General features: G+C 37.4%; 1 protein-coding gene across 1 annotated transcript in view; it reads left to right on the top strand.

The window, feature by feature from the left end:
* Positions 1-14,230, top strand: part of SLIT2 (slit guidance ligand 2) — a 143,236-nt gene that overhangs the window by 112,324 nt on the left and 16,682 nt on the right. Inside the window, exons 26-29 of the mRNA XM_029234935.1 lie at positions 4,091-4,184; positions 8,917-9,054; positions 9,164-9,404; positions 10,966-11,096. Of these exons, the coding sequence (XP_029090768.1) occupies positions 4,091-4,184; positions 8,917-9,054; positions 9,164-9,404; positions 10,966-11,096 (604 nt within the window). The remainder of the gene's footprint in view (positions 1-4,090; positions 4,185-8,916; positions 9,055-9,163; positions 9,405-10,965; positions 11,097-14,230) is intronic.

Here is a 14,230-nt window from a genome sequence, read left to right as displayed (position 1 = left end):
CTGGGCTCACTCCCAGTCTCCCAGAGCTCATATTTGCCCTATCACCTCCTGCACAGAGCCACTGCCAATGCTCTTTATCGCCCCCCTTCACCTGCAATCCAAGTCCTACTTCTTCAGAAAAAAATTCCCTCACCATCAGTCCCCCTTCTAGAGCGTCAGGACATTTTTTAGCATTCATCACTCAGGCAATTTTACAGTTACTTGTGAAATTAATGGATCAATATCTTTCTCCTCCTCCCCTCATGTATAAGCTCCATGAGAACAAGGATATCGTTTTTTGTTATTCACCATTATACTCCTAGCGTTAACATAAGTACTCTTACACAGTTTGCACTCAAAATATATGGCAATGTTAAAAATCTGGTTGTTTGCTACCAGAATTATTTGAAAATATCCATAGGCAGATCTCGCCATGGGTATCAGGGAAGAAGCTTGTGGAATAGTTCTAAAACGATTTCAGTAAGTGCAGTAATAAGGAATGCAAACAAAAAGATAATTTTAGATACCAGAAGTACAAATGAAGATTAAGGAAGGACCCCTTGTGTATAATAAGGAAAGAACATTAAAGTTAGGTGCACGGATCTAAAATGAAGCAGGAAGCAAGGCCAACTCCAGGTACTGTTTCCCATAAGAACCATCAAGTGCACTGAGATTTCTGCCTCATTACAATAATATTCACAGTATTGGTACCTCAGTGGGATTGGGGCACATGCTGACACTGTTTTTACCACTGAATACAATGATGATGTTCTGTTGAGTTAAAGCATAATGCTCTCTCTACTAACTTGCTTATCTGCATTATTCATCTCTTAAGAAGCATTTTGCCTTTTTTTAAAAAAAAAAAAAAGGTTTTTATAGCCACAGTTGACCTTGCACAACTTCAATTCCAGAACCTCATTTTACTCATGAATTGGGGAGCAGAACAATAAAATAGTTCACTTTTCTGCAACCAGTCCACTGTTTTATATTGAATAAGTTGTGGAAGGCCATCCCAAGTAATAACTCAGCAACCCAAATGTCATTTCACCCAGTTAGGAGTAGTTTCTCCCTAGGATCTCTTTATGCTGGTTCACTCCAAAGAGAGCATTAACTCTGTTGATCCAGCTTTTACTGCCCCACCCACAAGGTGACCGTAGCATTTGTCATCCAAATCAGGGCATCTGTGTGAGTGTGTGGGGACACTATTGAAAATTACCCTGGGATGGCACGTATAAACCTGAGCAAGCCAGGATGTATGGTCATATTACCACTACATCAGATTCTTCAGAAAGACCACATTTACAGATGTTCAGTAAGCAATGGATTACATCTTCTGGACTCCGAGGAATCATGCCCTTTTAGGGAAGAGGGCATCACTCCTGCCTTACTCCCTCACAGCTGTTACTAGTGTAACTGTAGAACTTGTCCATTTCCATCCCACTCTCTGCCATACTTACCTGACAGACACAATCAGGAAGAGGTGATCTAAAAACTAAACATCACTTCCTTACAAAAAAAAAAAAAAAGATGCCTCTGTTTAGGACATGTGTTTTTTCTTCACAAGTTGTAGTCGATCATTCACTAACTTGTTATCCTAAAGAGGTAACAGTATGCTCCCTGGCTGACCCCTCTAATTCTTCTCCAAAACAGAAACAACCAACACACACACACACACACACACACACACACACACACATTTAACTTCTCATCAACAAAAAAAGCTGAAAACTGAAGCACAAGGAAAATTAATTTGCTTGTCTGATCAAAAGTGAAATCTCAAATGCCAGGCAAACATTGTGTTCCAAGCTATTGCTTTATCACTGGGGACTTTTAAGGGTCCAGGCTGAAAGCAATGAGTAGGATTTCCTGTGATTTTGTGGAGTGGGTTGGAGCCAAATTATGAAGCCAATGTTTGTCTAGACTCCCATCTCTTGAGGGGCTCTTGGGCACTGAAGTTTAACCTGTGTTCAACCACATTGCCCTTAACCACTCCAATGGGCTGACTTACCTTTCCTGATGCCATATGAAAAATATAAATACCTGCTTATAAGGTAATAGAGTACAGCACTATGTGTAATAGAATAAAGAACATTTCCATCTTTCCGTCCATCCTGTCACATCACACGCTTTATCATTTCAGGAGGCAAATATGAAACAAGTTGAATATAGGTCAACAAGATGGAGTTCTTGCCTTAAAAAGCATAAATTTTTCTTTCAGTAACTATTATTTTAGTATGTCACCATACCATACTCTACAGAGATATAAAGACAAATATTCTAAGCATACTGCTCTCATCATATAGTAAATCCTTATGAACTATGGTTTAGATTGTCTTAATTGGATTGGATTGGATTAGATCAAAATGAATAAGAAGTAAAGCATCCCCCCCTTTCATATCATTTTTAAAATGATTTCTTATTTGGGTATAAAGTGAAGAATACATAGAATGATATTTAAACTGCCTTGCATATAGACTACTATAAACAGCCTTTATCCAACCAGGTAGATTTGATTAGAAAACTGAAAGTGATTTCATCATGATAGGCTGAGAAATTATAACGAATACATTCTATCAAGATGTATTACTTAAAGTAATAATAATTGAATGTAAGATGCTTTAAGTAAACCCTGTTTAAAAATAGCTCATTAGGTATAGGTATATCTTGATAAAAACTTTTTATATCACAGATTTACAGACACAGAAATGCTTCTTATAAAAGAAATATATGAGACTTTTAGTACAATTAGCTCTCTTTAAGAGACAGAAAAAACCCTAACTTATCATACACTATATTGATGTAATACCTAGCTTAGTACATTTATATATTTAAGTCACTGAAAAAGATCCTTGAAGTGTAAATGATTTGTCACATTTAGTTGTTAAGCAACTATTTCTACCAGTTAGCAAAGTATTACCTTAAAAGGACAGTCTTATAACAAAGAGATTTGCTGCAGACTCCTGATGTTTTAACCTCTGTTGCTTTAAATCCACACACTTTGAACAAAGTTCTAATAGTTTCTTGGAAATGAACAACAGCTGCATATAGATGTATCACTTTATTCATTCATTTATTACATATAAAATAATTAAAAACTAATTTAAAGGTAAGGTAGAAAAGGAGAGAACTTTTTAATTTTACATCTTTCCAGTCACCTTAAAATCTCACACAATGATTGGGAAAGTGTTCTCACCGAAAATCATATTTGGCCTAATGTACCTGAAAATAAAATATAACCATGTTATTTATAAATGAAGAAATTTCCTAACAGATAATTGGACATGCAATTCAACAAAGTGTGTCTAGAATCTTCATGGTTATGCTTGTAGCTCTCATTTATGGATGACAATTATTCTTTATAAGCTAGCTGATAGAAAGAAGTGTACACTCTTTATCTAGATTGATTCTCCTTTTGCTTTTTTCTGTCGTGACGGATGTAGCTGAGGGGTATACTTTTGAGCTGTTGCAATAAGTCATAAAAGGGAAACAAAGTCTTTTTCCTCTAGACTTGTAGAACCTTGGAGACTGTGAAGATTTGAGGATTATCTTTTCAAACATAAAACAACAGAATAAGCCAGACATAAAGGTGTACATACCAAATGATTCTATTTATGTCAAGTTCAAAAACAGGTGCAAATAATCTGTGGTCCTGTCAGGGTAGTGGTTACTTACCCTTGAGGTTGGGCCTCCGGAGTGATGGTCAATGGTGTGTTTTTGGATATGGATGCTGGTTACCTGAGTGAGTTCAGTTTGTGACTATTTATTAGCTATTCATTTATCTTATGGATATATGTTATACCTCAATAAAAAGTCCAAAATTTTAAAATAATAATAATAAAAGAATAAAAACGAAAAGCATTCAGATTTCCTTCTCCAATAGTACATTCTAAAGGGACTCCTGTTAGTTACAGATAACAATAGCTGTGTTTTCCCAAATCATAAGATATTTAGCAGCAGAACCAGCATTTCAGATCTTCTGCTTCCATGTCTTGTGATTTTTTATTTTTTCCAATCACAAGCTATGCTTACCTCTCAAACCCATGACACAGCCTGCTGGCAGGAAACCTGTTAACCTTTGTCTATGACCTAACATCGTTTGCCATGTTAACAGGTGAGTTGTGTGAGGAGAAGCTGGACTTCTGTGCGCAGGACCTGAACCCCTGCCAACACGACTCCAAGTGCATCCTGACGCCAAAGGGATTCAAGTAAGTCTGAGGCTGCTTTGGGGCTCACAAACGGGGGAGGAGGGCCTTTCTTTAAGGAACCCTCTTCTTTCAGGACCTAGCTTCACACCTTTGCTCAGGACTTAGAGGACATACTCTCCAGTGTCAATAGAATTTTTATAAATGTTTATCTACAGCATGGGCCTTTTTTAGTACACCAAAGAAAAGAAAATGTTTCCTTTTGTTTTGTGACTTTTCCTGGGAAGTCATGTATGAAATAAAATAGCCTTTGGCTATTTTTAATTAAAGTTATTTGGAGGCCAAATAAATTCATAATATCTACTAGGAACTTTATTATCTGAATTGAAGTCTGTGGTAAAATAGGGAGTTTCATTTAATGTAACTGAAAATGTTTTCTTATGCAACAATACTTTACCCAAGAGGAGGAAGACAGAGTGACCATATGTCCCAGGTTGCCTCAGTACAATATCCGTTTATGCCTGTTGTCTCAGTGTAACTATTAATAGTGTCTCCTTCACACACGTGTGTGTTGTGTGGGATGATAAAACACACAGTCACACCAGGTAGCAATCTTCCTGAAGTACGTTTGGTATCAAATGAAATTATTCCTTTGCCACAATTCTGAAATATTTTAAGCGTCTATCAACAGCAACTTCTCTTCTTAGGCCGTAGATTAGAAATCATCTGGTCCAAATTCTTCACTTTAAACATGAGGAAACCACAACCAAGAGAGATCGGTGGCTGTCCAGAGGTCTCAGTGTTATTCACTGGCAGAGCTGGAGCTGGGTTTTATACTTCCCAGTTGGGTGACTGTTCTAGTGCAGGTTATCTCTAAGAAGCTTTATACTTTATGACCATTACTGTTGGTTTGTTACAGAAGGTGAGCTGGGTTCTCAGAAATGACACTGTAGTGTTCAGGTTGAGTTGTGCCTACAAGAGACAACTAGCAAATAGCATTACTGGTTTCTTTACCCAATATTTATTGAGCACCTGCCATGGGTCAGGGCACGAGTAATGTTACCATCTTCTGTTTTTGTGGCACTTTATAGCTACTCACTCTCCCATTCTTTATCTTCTCAGTGAAATGACTCAGGCTTAGTTGCCATAGGATTCAGAGAATTAAAAATTACTCCAGTCAGGAACAGTTTTATAAGAGTAGATGGGATTAGAGTTGGGACTCTAACATTTTTTTAAATTTTATTTTATATTGGAGTGTAGTTGATTTCCAATGTTGTGTTAGTTTCAGGTGTACAGCAAAGTGATTCAGTTATACATATACCTGTATCTATTCTTTTTCAAATTCTTTTCCCATGGGACTCTAACATATTAATACTTGTCAACAGATTATCAGACATTCTTACTTGAATGGGAGGTGGGGTCAGTATCACCTGACCACACCTGGATTTCAAAGACCAATCAGAATAAAACATTTATTCTCAAGTTTTATTTAGAGAACAGTTTTTGATTCAATTTGATTTAAAATTCATTATTTTAGAATATACAGATTCAGTTGCAGCACCATTTGATGCCTTTTTGGGAAAGAAAAGAATATATTTGATTCTATTTTTCATTATATTTTAGTTTACAACCCTCTGTGGAAAAAACAAAAGTCTTATTGAAATCTTTATTTTATACAAAATCCTATATTGCATTTTGTTCATCCAAATACTGTATGTAAATTATTTTAATTCATATTGTCTTTGATCTGCACACAATGAATTTGGCAAATTGAACGTCAGTCATTTAGGTAACAACTGTTATCATTTCTTAGAGAAACTGGCCAGTAAAGCAGATGGTTTTCCAGAACTGCCTATCTGCTGGATAAGCTTTGTGCATTGTAATTACAAGATAAAGTATTAGTAACACTTACCGGAAACCATTAAAAACTGAGTAGTTCATCTTCAAAAAGACTAACGATTAATTCAGTATCTTCTATTACTATCAGTTAAATTGCACACTTTTTATAGTGCATCTTACTGGATTATGGATTAGCTGATTTGGGAACCCATTGTTTTCAGCAGTAATTTGTGAGTTTTATGTAGTTTAGCAGGAAACAGGTTAAGTCATAGCATTTGCTATTACTCCCATATTATAAATAATCACACACTGTGACAAAGGGAGTTGCAAAAAATAAATGGACTTAAAAACCAGGAGTATATGAAGCTGCTAAAGAAAATTTCTACTGACAAATATTGTTTGGACAAGATGTACTGTTAACTTCAGCTACATTTTCTTACTACTAAGCTAACAGAGCTGGTTTTACTTTTCTTGCTTTATTATATACCTCATCAATCTCCTAAATTGTTTTGAGATATTTTTAGACCATGATATGCCATAAGCAGTATTTTCAAGCATGCATCTTACTTAGTCAGCTTTGGGGCTTCTAAACAGTATATTTTATATTCTTTGCTTTCTTCCTCACTCCTTGCCAGAGTTCAGGGAATGTGATACCTTTTACTGATAATACAAGCTTTAAGGAATTCTTAATTAAATATTTTCTTCCTGTTTTGAAACTCGGTCTAAGGAGCCAAAGAAAGACAAAAATGTTGGTCTCATAATGTGACTCCAAGTCCTAATGGGCTCGGAAAACAGTATCTGTAGAGAAAAAAATATAAAATAGCTCTTAAACAGCCACTATGGTGAATACGTGGTTCTCTTATCTTTTACTTTGATTTCTTTTCTCAGGTAAATAATTCAGAGTGTTTCAAAGCATTTCTTCTTTCTTTTAATGCTCTGTACTTGAGCAGCTCTGGTCAAATTAACATTGATGGAAGCCCTTTTCTCAGGCCCTGTCCATCTCTTTGAGAATGTCTGTGGCCGCTTAGAATCCATTTAACTTCAGACTTGTTTGCTTTGTTACGATTTAGCATGAAAACCACTGGCTCTAGAGCAAGCATGCTGATGCAGTGAGCTCATTTTATTTCTTAATTCATACACACAGAGCTAAAAGTCTGTGTTACCCTTAGAGGGTATATACTCCCATTTATCTTATTAATTCATCGTTTCTCCAGTAACTCTTAAATCCTGATTTTGCATTTTTAGGCAAAACCCTTGGCATTCAATAATATCCACATTCACTAGGGTGTTTTTAATTATCCTCATTCACTTAAATCCTAATGGCTTTGAAATAGAAAACTGAATAATTAGTACAGTCTAAACCATAAATACTTTTTTAGAATTATAAAAACTTACATAGAATTATTTTTTAAACCTACCATTTATTGATCATGCATTATATATTGACTACTATAGTAATTATTTTACAGATAGTGTTTTTATTTAATCTTTTAACAAACCTGTGAGATGGAAATTATTATATACATATTATAGATGAGGAAAGGAACACTTAGAGAGATGAAGTAATGTAGTCAAGATTACATACACTTAAGGATGAAACCAGAATATGAACACAGTTCTTCTGCCTAATTGCAAAGTGCAAATTCTATAAGGCTAAAACATAATTTCCTGGTTTATTTGTTTTTTTTTTGAAGTCAGTGAACCCTTTCTTAAACCTCAAACAGAAACACTTATGGAAGCCCAATGTGTAAAACTAATGAATCACAGCATGAGAGTATTGTTTGGGGGGGGCAGTGCAGAGGGAAGCTGACAGAGGCCCCCTCCCCATCTATGGCCATATCTTTGGGGGTTCCATGGTCCCCTATTGCTCCACAAAGCAGAGTTTAATAACCACTGCATGTGCCATATTGCTTTTCCTTGGGCACCCTTAAAATCCCGCATCCTTGGTGTCATAGCTAGACATTCCAATGGTCAGCACTGGTGAGAGAGATTTTAAAGGGAACCCTGAGTAATCAATTATCTAACGGTACAGAGCAGTGGTTAGATATTCAGACTTTGTCAGATTGCTTGGGTTCAGTTCCTGGCTGTGTACAAGCTAGATGTCCTTGGGCAAGACATTTAACCAATTTGTGCCTTGTTTCCTCACCTGTAGAGTGGAGTCATGGTATCACTGATGTCACAGGGCTGTGGAGAGAATTCAATGAGTCCATGATGCAAAATGATTAGAACAGGGCCTGAAACAAAGTGCTCAAAGAACATCAGCTGTATTATTATCCCTGGTTCTTCACCATCAGTGCAGCCGAGACCCCTTCTGTCCCACACCACCAGAGTGAACAGGCTGAAAAGCTGTCCGGGGATGGGCCCCAGGAATTTTGTATCAGTTCCCCTGCCCCACCCAGTTAGGTCAGCCCCCATTCTGCCATAACGATAATCTGGATTCATGGTGAATTAGGGTATCCAGTGCTAACATATTTGCTTTTCATAAAATTATACTTTACTGTAATGCACCCAGTCTCTGTTGGAAAATTTAAAATGTTAATTGTTCTTAAAATATGCTTAATATTCTTAATAAATTTTACGACACAGCACTTTTACCGTGTCAGCAGCTCAAATGAATTAGACAGCTGAAAATAGAGGACACCACGGGCAGATAAAGTGGGGGAAAAAGGGAGGGACAAACCCTGGTGTGATTAATCTATTCTTATTTGGATTGTGGATGCCCACTGTCATCAGAGAGGGGAAATTGCTGTTCCTCTGAGAGATCACAGTGAGAAACCATGGCATGCTTTGCAGATCAGTACTATTTTCTAGGCATCTGTTAATTTTTAAACTTTATGAGCCTGTTCTAAATATGTTTTTGCAAAGACAGCACCAGTTGTTCCCTAGATGAAATGCAGCTCTTTTACTTATTTTGGCTCAGTTGGGTTTGAAACTATGTACCTGCTTGTTCAAACAGATGTGACTGCACGCCAGGATACATAGGCGAACACTGTGACATTGACTTTGATGACTGCCAAGATAACAAGTGTAAAAACGGAGCCCACTGCACTGATGCAGTGAACAGTTATACATGCATCTGCCCCGAAGGTTACAGGTAAAAGTGCAAGTACACATCTGTATTTAGAGCTAGGTGCTAACAGGGCTTAATTCATATTGGCAATTAAGTAACGTCTAATTAAGTATTTTCTCTGTTTACTCTTCAGTGGCTTGTTTTGTGAGTTTTCTCCACCCATGGTTCTCCCTCGTACCAGCCCCTGTGATAATTTTGATTGTCAGAATGGAGCTCAGTGCATCATCAGGATAAATGAGCCAATATGCCAGTGTTTGCCTGGCTACCAGGGAGAGAAGTGTGAAAAATTGGTCAGTGTGAACTTTGTAAACAAAGAGTCTTATCTTCAGATCCCTTCTGCCAAGGTTCGGCCTCAAACAAACATCACTCTTCAGGTAAGATTCCCCCACTACCAAGAGCTAATCTCATTTTAAACCAATTCAGCTGCCAAATATAAACGTACGTGGTGGTTTGTGAGTGATATTATTTCTTAAATAGACAGTTACATACACAATGTACAGAAAATGCTACTTGTATGAAAACTTCTATTCTTCTCTCTAACATTTGTGTCTTTCAAAACTAAATGGGCACTAGGTATCTTTATTCATTACTTGATCATATAAAACACACACACAGAGAAAAAGCAACAAAATCTCTCTCTTTGTTTTGCGCTCATGTAATGGCATTTTATTCATTTACTTTATGGCTCTGCAGTTCAGGTTCTGCACCGTAGCGGGGGGCGGGCGCTGGGGAAGCTTTCGTTAGGAAACCTACAGCTGAGAACAGCACAGGTGAGACAGAACACACCTTGGCAGAAGTGTCAGCAGGTGTCTTTTAACTTCGACGTGAAATTAACAAACTCAAGTATTATCATAAGTCTTTCCACCAAGTCACCGTGTACCTTTGAGCAAACCATTCAAACCCCTATAGACAAGATTAGGCTAGATTAGTGTGATAAGTTTAGGGTACCTGGGGCAAATTGGGGCTGCATGTTTGTTTTGTTTTGAATTCAAAGAAGTGTAACCAATTTCCTATAAAACCCATTTCATATTTGGTTTACCCTGGCACCTCAGTGAGGGGCAGGGGCTTCTTGAGAAGTCGTGAGGAATGGGACCCTGGAAGGCAGACCAGCCTTCCTTAAAAAAGCCTGGCCCCTAACTTCCAGCATTTGCCACCTGTCTTGTTACCCAGTGGTGTTCGGGCTTAAGTCCTAACTTTTACTGAGCTGGTCCTTCAGAAGCCCGGAAAAGTCAGAAAGAAGGATAAAAACAGAGATTTTTCCCTGGTCACACCATAATTTAACATGTAATATGAAAATCCATCTTGCTCAATGCAGTCACATTTCACATATGCCATAAATAAAGCCCATAACAGGAGCAAAAAGCAGGTAAGTGAAAATCTCCAGCAAAGGAAATTCTAAGCACGCTCAGTGATGTTAACTTAAGTACTTCTTATTGTTCTTTTTAACAGAACGGAAATGTGATCATTTTGTTCCTGATTAGATTTTATCATTCTCTGCTTAGACAATATAGTTTGATATCTAAGGGGGAAAGCTTGATTTACTTTAAACACTGTGGACTCTAATGATATGGAAAATATCTTTCAATTTTAATTTGCTGAAGTATAAATTATGTGATGTCCTTGTTTTTGCATATTTCATAGGACATGAATCTTTAAGCTTTATCGTTGCCAATATGCAGAAAGAGAATAAATATATAAGTTCATGAATGTAAAAAGAGCTTTTTGAAGTTCTTTATGAATTTATTTGCAACAGAGTAATCCAGGAATAGGTCATCTTTCAAGTAATCATTTCAATGTGCATTAGTATTTTATCAGAGCCATAAAGAAGAAATAAACCATAGTAAAAAACTCATTACTAAGAAGTCTTGTTTCTTCTTAATGAAGTATGTCTGGATGACTGTTTGTCCTACTAATGTCAAGGTTACTTCCCACTAGATTGCCACAGATGAAGATAGTGGAATCCTCTTGTATAAGGGTGACAAAGACCATATCGCCGTAGAGCTCTACCGGGGACGTGTTCGTGCCAGCTATGACACCGGCTCCCACCCAGCTTCTGCCATTTACAGGTGAAGATCTGTCAGTTACTGGTAAAGGTGAAAATAATTGCTTAATGCAGAACTGCTTCTCCTCTCTTATTGTGTCATGGGGAGGGGAGGGAATAATTTGGCTACAGCAGACTTTATGATAGGTGTGTTAGAGGCCTGGCAGTAACGGACAGCATACTCAAGTTGGATAATTAAGGAGAGATTTATAAGAGGACTGTACAAAGATTGGTTGGGACAGTATAGTAATCTGGAGCTAGTAACTAGGTATACTGCTAGTGTCCATGGGCTTGAAAGAGAGAGGGGAGGCAGCAGTTATGGAAATCGATGCTCAGAAAAGGAATTGTGGAGAGGACTGCATGACAGGAGCTCAGGGAAGGAACCAGGGTTTTAAATACCTGATCCTAAAAATCTCATGTACCCCTGCTTCCCTCTGGCCAAATCAGATGCCAGAAAACAAGGAACCCACTGATCTCAGTAATATAGCTCACACATGAGCCTCCCAGGGCTCAGAACAGGCTGAAGACAGGTGGAGAGTAGCCCTAGAGAAACAGCTGCAGGATACCCAGCACAGGGACAAATTTAAAGTTACTATTCATGCAACACGTATTTATCGAGCACCTACTATGCGCCAGGCACTGTTCTAAGCTTTCAGCAACAGAGCTCCTGCCCTTAGGAAGCTTACATGTAATAAGCCAATGGGCAGCTACAAGATGTGTATTATCTGATCATTCTGTTGGAAGTTTTATAATAATATTATGGTATTGATGATATATTGAAGACGTGAATGGGGTGGGATTCACGGGGTGGGATTTTCCTGAAAGTGTGCTTTTTGCATAAGACTAACCTTCAGAGCCCCTCTGTTGCATCTCAACACCAGTCGCCCTGCAGACGTTACCTAGTTGATTTCTTCACATGTAGGAATAACTGCTACCATTTAGAGAAAGGTCACAAAGTCATAGGCAGTCTGTTTTACCAGGCAGATATCTTAAATGAACTGAACTGGCTAATTGCAAGAAAAGAATATTCTCTCATCCTTTTATTCTTGAAAAGATTTTAAGCTTTTAGAGAAGCACTCCCCTGTTACAGATAGCCTTGGTGTTGGCAATATAATAGGAGTGGTTATGACCGGAGTGAACTAAAAGCAAATCTTCGTCAAAACAGGACTAGACTACATCTGCTCAGGTCTCCCTGAATGCTGCCATGTGAAAATGTGGGCCCAGGTTTTGCCAGAACTTGTGATTTTTCAAGAAAAGACAGAAATTTGGCTTTTTTAAATATAAAGTTTTCCCTTCTTCAGTATGGATTCACATTTTTTTAAAATACCATATGTGGCAAACAAAACACGTTTGTAGCCCAAACATGCTGGGTAAAAGTTTGTGGCCATTGATGGAGACATAAAATGGAGATACTGACCTTTATGATCTTGATATTATACTTATATATTTTCAGTGTGCTTCACATGTTATTTAATCTTTCATAACGGTTCTGGGAAATTGGATGCCCATTGTAGCCATGAATGGAATTCAGTAAGTCCTTTTGGTGGTAAGCTAACCCACTTGGGAATATTTAGAGCATGGAAACAAACACATAATTATTGGTTTCCAAGCAGAATACAATAGTTACTTCATCTCTAAATGGTGATGAATTAGTGCCAATATTTTAAATGTTGCTAGGCCTTAAATGTTATAGCCTCAGTTTGTTTCAGCTCATGAAAAGATTTCAGAATATTGATCTTATGGTTCATTTTTGGTATTTTGTGTGTTTGTTTTGTTTTATGCAATGAAACAGCATAGAACTGTCAGGAACCATAGTGAAAGTTCTTGGAGTTGACTTACTAAAGCTAGTGTTCACATAAAATGTACTTAAAATATTTCTAGATAAGTTGTAAAAACCCAAGTGATTATATCCAAATGAGGATTTACTCTAAAGAGCTTATTTTGAGTTTATGTTCATTACCATTTTTGCCTAACAATAGAGTAAACCCTGTAACGTCTATAAAAAAGGATAATATCACATCACACAGTTTTTGTTATGAACCAGAAGTAGATGTTTCTGCTTGCAGACCATCTAATGGAGACATCTGTTATAAGGTCCAGAGCAAACATAACTTTTATTTATTTATTGCTTTTTAGTTTATGGCCAACAATCAACAAAAGTTAGTGCATTATTTTTATTTTTTTAAAGAAATTTATTTATTTTTGGCTGCGTTGGGTCGTTACTGCACGTGGGCTTTCTCTAGTTGCGGTGAGTGGGGGCTACTCTTCGTTGCGGTGCGCAGGCTTCTCATTGTAGTGGCTTCTCTTGTTGCGGAGCACGGGCTCTAGGCACGTGGGCTTCAGTAGTCGTGGCATGTGGGCTCAGTAGTTGTGGTTCGCAGGCTCAGTAGTTGTGGCTCATGGGCTTAGTTGCTCCGCGGCATGAGGGATCTTCCCAGAGCAGGGATCAAACCCGTGTCCCCTGCATTGGCAGGCAGATTCTTAACCACCGTGCCACCAGGGAAGTCCCAGTGCATTATTTTTAAGTTAAAGAAAAGAAGCAACAATCACCAAGAATTCAGATAGAGAGATAATTGATTAATTGATTGATGTGGATATAATATATGGATACTATATATATATATGTATATATATAATATATGAATATAGTAGTATTCCAGTTGACATTTTTAAATGCTTTTGTGAAATAGAGGCTACTGAGAACATTAAATTATTTCAACACACCAGGTGAATCTAGTTTTTAACAAGTAATAATCATAGTGGCTGAGATGTATGTGCAAATCTAGGCTTAGCAATTACTATATATAAACTTTAGCAAGGTCTTTAATTTTTATGTGTTTCAGAATCCATATCTGTAAATAATAATGTAACACCTGCCCCATCAATTCACTACAAGGATTTAATTCTACATTCAGCTCTGTCCTCACTCCTCACTCACTTTGTCTTCATTCCTGTCTCCCTTCTAGCAAGAGAGGAAAATCTTTTTGGTGTCTTTTTCTGGAGTGTAGCAAGAGTTGAAAGTGAATCCTCTCTTCTCATACATTGACACTGGAAGTACATGTTGTTTACAATTTCTATGGAGAGCAATTTGGAAACATCTTTCCCACTACTGGGAATTTACCCTAAAGTTATACCTGTGACATAGAAATGACATATGCA

This window comes from Monodon monoceros, unplaced genomic scaffold (genome assembly GCF_005190385.1).
Source record: "Monodon monoceros isolate NGI ecotype Baffin Bay Population unplaced genomic scaffold, NGI_Narwhal_1 Super_Scaffold_20, whole genome shotgun sequence".
NCBI classification, from domain to species: Eukaryota; Metazoa; Chordata; class Mammalia; order Artiodactyla; family Monodontidae; genus Monodon; species Monodon monoceros.
The sequence above is the reverse complement of the archived record's forward strand: the minus strand, read 5'-3'. Positions and strand labels throughout refer to the sequence as shown.